The sequence below is a fragment of the Cibotium barometz genome, chromosome 52 (genome assembly GCF_041138505.1).
Source record: "Cibotium barometz isolate CiBa-2024 chromosome 52, ASM4113850v1, whole genome shotgun sequence".
NCBI classification, from domain to species: domain Eukaryota; kingdom Viridiplantae; phylum Streptophyta; class Polypodiopsida; order Cyatheales; family Cibotiaceae; genus Cibotium; species Cibotium barometz.
In genome coordinates, this window is record NC_141097.1 from 4977411 (window position 1) to 4982236 (window position 4826).

The 4826-nt window shown below is 45.2% G+C and overlaps 1 protein-coding gene across 1 annotated transcript; it reads left to right on the plus strand.

Moving 5' to 3' along the window:
- Positions 1 to 1112: 1112 nt before the first annotated feature.
- HCEF1 (high cyclic electron flow 1) lies at positions 1113 to 4205 on the plus strand. The gene is made up of 4 exons (XM_086788812.1): positions 1113 to 1669; positions 2378 to 2602; positions 2688 to 3194; positions 3877 to 4205. Exons 1-4 carry the CDS (start codon positions 1220 to 1222, stop codon positions 3946 to 3948), a joined length of 1254 nt encoding a protein of 417 aa, XP_086644938.1. The 5' UTR covers positions 1113 to 1219; the 3' UTR covers positions 3949 to 4205.
- Positions 4206 to 4826: the final 621 nt, after the last annotated feature.

Below are 4826 nucleotides of genomic sequence, written 5' to 3' on the forward strand. Positions count from 1 at the left end.
TAAATCTCAAGTTTTTATGTGGAGAGTCTGTATGGTAGCTCTGTTCATTGGCTCTAAATTGGTTTAGAGGAACTTCACAAGTGGATGTTGCCCTTGATGTAGGATTGCCTTGGAAGATGGGACGCATACATTTTGGGATTGCCCTGCTATTAGGGGAGCCTGGATTAAGATTGGGAAATGGGTCCAAAGTTATTTAGGGGTGTAAGGTCAATGGGGGGACTGGCTATTTGGTAGATGGACAACTAATCATGGACATGTTGATGTGATATTTAATATTATCAGGTGCTGTTGCTTATGGGAAATCTAGAATTCCAGAAATTACATTGTGTTTCAAAAAGCTTGTGATACATGAATTGATGTTAGTGGATTGTTGTATAAATGTATTTATATATGCTGGTCTATATGCTTGGTTAATAAAATGAGAGGGGTTGAATTGTTTTAGTTGATTCAGTCTTAGCAGTTTACTATCATCTGAGCCTTCTCCATGTGGGGTCACTTTACAGACATACTGGGCTGTGCCTAATGGTCTAGTGTATTGATTTGTAGGGTCTCAGAAAGCAGAGGGTGAAGACTAAGTTAACTAGGTATGGACCTAGAACAAAGATATGGTATAAGAGGTCAAGCAAGCAAGTTACATCTTTGTGGCATTTATTGAGAATCCAATAGGGACTAGACCAACAATCAAAATCTGGTTTTAGAAAGGGGAGGTGAAGGGTGAGGTTTTGGAAAAACAGGCTTCTCAACTGAAGCTTTGGTTGAGGCTTGTATTTTCTTGGGTATCAGTTATCTTGGGATGAGTCTTCTTTTGTTTCAGAGGATGATAGATGGGATTGGGTGTGTAGCCTGCATAATAGTGGTTGACTCTTATGTTGTTGATGGTGGCTGATTGTGGGGTTGGAAAGAATGCTATGTAAAGTTTTCTCTTTCTTTTTATAATATATATATTATTGCTCACAAAAAAGAAGAAGAAGAAAGATAGTGGTCCTTTTAACTTTAGTCACACATTGCAAGGACAAGCTCCACCACCGCCCGGGTCCGCGTTTTATCTTCGTGTGTGAAAGACTAAGGTTGGGTATCCTTGTGATGCGGTAGGTACCTAAGGGACGAGGGGATAGATCGAGGCACGCATTGTGGCCACAAAAAAAGGAATTGTGCCTTTCACACCTTCCCTCCAATCAACAACACAACGAACTCGCTGTGTGTAGCGAGAGTCACAGTAATGGCTATCTCGTCCGCCCCAGCCTTCACCTCCCATTTGTGCTCACCTTCGTCTTCAACGTCCTCGTCGTCTTCTCTGATTCCAACGTCCTCGTTGGCCTCTTCGTTCCATGGCTCCTTGCAGAGTCTCAAGTTGCAGCTCCTTCTGAGGGGTGGTAGTACAGAGTCTGTCAAGAGGTCAGTGCGAGCTGCAGTAACCATCGAGCCCGCGGCCTCCAAGTCCAAGAAGAGCCAGTACGAGATTCAGACACTCACCGGATGGCTACTGAAGCAGGAGCAGCTCGGCGTGATCGACGCCGAGCTCACCATTGTGCTGTCGAGCATTTCCTTGGCGTGCAAGCAGATTGCGTCGTTGGTGCAGAGGGCGGGCATTTCCAATTTGACGGGCGTGCAAGGGGCGGTGAACGTGCAGGGGGAGGATCAAAAGAAGCTGGACGTGGTATCTAACGAGGTATCATAAACATTCTGTGTGTGCGGGCGCGTGTAGTAGTGTGTAGAGAGAGAGAGAGAGAGAGAGAGAGATATTGCAGTGCAGGCTTGATTTTTTGCTGCTCTTTTGAACGTTCTCGAATTTCAGTTAGCTTTAAAAAATACATTGAAATTGTTAGTTTATATGTATCTTTTTTAGAGCCTGATTTTTGATCGGCAAAGCAAGCCTTAAAGATGCAAGCTAAGCTTGAATTGAACAACTGTAGCCTTGGAATGTGTATGGCATTAAATGCTGACCTTGGTGACCATGCCTCGGCACTATATAACACCCGCCTCCATCCCATGTAAGTGCTAGAAATCAGTGTGCCAATAAAACCTCTCAACTAAATGATGACAAAAAACCTACCCTTTCAAGTGGAGGTATTTTCTTGAATTAGTTTTGAATAAATTAAAAAATTTATAGCTAAAATCGAGATCTTCAAGTGGGCCAAGACACTCTATGAATCTGCAATGGGGTTGCATGCGGTTACATGTGCTCACACCTGCTGGGTTGAATGGGGTTGCATGCGGTTTCATGTGCTCACACACGTGCTGTGTAACCTGGGTGAAGAATTTCACAGGCATAAGCGCCCCACATCCACGAGGAGAAAGGTGGTAATTTGTCCCCAGGTGTAGCTTGGCAAGAATGGTTCGATTAATTGGCTCATTTTCCTTGTTATTTATTTACCAGGTGTTTTCGAACTGTCTGAGGAGCAGTGGGCGGACGGGGATCATCGCATCTGAAGAAGAGGACACCCCTGTTGCCGTGGAAGAGAGCTACTCGGGGAACTACGTTGTTGTGTTCGACCCCCTGGACGGCTCCTCCAACGTCGATGCAGCTGTGTCCACGGGCTCCATCTTTGGCATCTACAGGCCCAACGAAGAATGCCTGGCGGATTTGGACGACGACTCTCCGGTAAACCTCTTCCGTTTCACCAGCTGTTTCACTTTGAGATTGTCCGCGGTTATTTCACACCTGGCCGGACCTTTTTGTTTCGTAGCTCGACCAGCAGGCCCAAAAATGCATCCTCAACGTCTGCCAACCCGGTAGTAACTTGCTCGCTGCCGGCTACTGTATGTACTCCAGCTCCGTCATCATGGTCCTCTCTGTCGGCAAAGGAGTTTTCGGTTTCACACTAGACCCCCTCTACGGAGAGTTTGTCCTCACACACCAGGAGATCAAAGTGCCCACCAAGGGCAAAATCTACTCCTTCAACGAAGGCAATTATCAGCTCTGGGATGACAAGCTCAGGAAGTACATTGATAACCTTAAGGACCCTGGGACCTCCGGTAAGCCCTACTCGGCTCGCTACATTGGTAGCTTGGTGGGCGATTTCCATAGAACCATGCTCTACGGAGGCATCTATGGCTACCCTTCCGACAAGAAAAGCAAGAATGGCAAGCTCCGTCTCCTCTATGAATGTGCCCCCATGAGCTTCTTGGCTGAGCAGGCTGGCGGTAAAGGCTCTGATGGCCACAAAAGAATCCTTGACATTCACCCTGACCAGGTAGTAGCAACACTTACTTCTCTTTTGTGATGATCAAGTGGGCGCTTCAATCATATTTTTTTCCTTTCAAAGGGCCATAGCTGTGCCATTACTACCCATATAGTGTCTGCATGTGCCTCTTGTCCAAGAGGGTTCTGAGCCTGGTTACCACAGCTTCTGTGTAGTGTTTGAACGTGTCATCATGTCCATGAAAGCTTGAAGATGATGTCATGCCACTTCTAGTGTGGACTGCTTGTTTGTGCCAACATGCTCATGTAAGTGCCTTGTTGTGATAGCATGCTTATGGAAGTTTGTGAGCTGTGCTATTACACACACCTCATGTGGGCTGTTGTACTTGCAGTCATGTTCATGGACCTTGTGATCCATGGCTATGTCACACCATATGTGTCGAGTTTGTGTGTTAACATGCTCATGAAAGCTTGTGACCCATGTTCATAGCGTAGCCCTTGTTCATAGCACACCTTGTGAACCGTGGCTATGTCACAGACATTCATGAAAGCTTTTGAGCCAAAGTATGGCTCACCTCGTGACCCATGTGGTGGGTATGTGCCAGAATTGTTGAACCATGGTCATGCCACACGTGTAGTGTTTACATGTCATGGTTATGCTGCACACCCCATCTGTGTTACTTGTTCATGGAGGTTGAAGTTTATTTAAGTACTTGTTTACTTGGCCCATGCAGGTTCATCAACGGGTTCCCCTCTACATCGGAAGCACGGAAGAAGTTGAGAAACTTGAGAAGTACCTCGCCTGAATGACCAATTGCTTTTTAAGTGTATATGCCATGTGCTTGGCTTGAGCTTCGAAGGGAATGATTGTAGTCACACTTGTTGAAATTTCTATTCCAAACGTGAAATCTTGAAATCATCGTGGTCCCCGCAGCGTGTGGAAGAGTATAACATGCCACTGTATGTGGGCAAGCATACCAAGCTATGTGCCCAAGCACATGCGAGAGTTTTGCTGTACATGAAAGAACCTTACTTAATCTTTATACACGAAGCACCTTACAACGTTAGTTTGTTAATACCAGTGCGCGCTATGTTTGGAGTAGTAGAAACTACTTCACCCGTGCATTGGGCCCTTCAATTTCATGCCTCCTGTGCATTGGAGTATCTAGTTGGAGATGAAGATGGAGATGGAGTTGAATTTTTTACCCTCCCTTGAGTAGATCTTTTCGTAGTCACAATTAGATAGCCACCTGCAAGCGTACTGTTGTGGGGTACACTTTGTGGCCACTTTTGTGGCTATTATACGAACTCCACACACCATTGTTCTTGCTTTCTATCCCACATCTATAGAAGTTCCCACTAGTTCTTTGGAATCTTCCGCACCATTTAGTAGCTGACGGCCTCAATGTCCTTTGCCCGCCATTAGGGAAAGGGGCCAATATTGTGGCACTAAAATTTCTACTCAAGAATCCTTTCTAAAACCTAGTGAATCTTTGCTTTAATCCTTTCTAAAACCTAGTGGTTGTATGTTTTTTTTTTTCACACCTTTAGTGTGTCACTAGATAGCTAGAGCTTTGAGAAAATTGTTCATGCTTGATAATTACTTCAAGTAGTTTTCCACGCACTTTAGGGATTAAGGGTGGGTGAGTCATAAATCTTGCATTTGGAAACTAGTATTATGCCC

Excerpts from the sequence above, each read along its gene's own strand:
- HCEF1 (XM_086788812.1), top strand. The coding sequence starts at position 1,220 with ATGGCTATCTCGTCCGCCCCAGCCTTCACCTCCCATTTGTGCTCACCT. Across the intron at positions 2,603-2,687 it reads ATTTGGACGACGACTCTCCG|CTCGACCAGCAGGCCCAAAA; the intron begins GTAAACCTCTTC and ends TTTGTTTCGTAG. Across the intron at positions 3,195-3,876 it reads TTGACATTCACCCTGACCAG|GTTCATCAACGGGTTCCCCT; the intron begins GTAGTAGCAACA and ends TGGCCCATGCAG.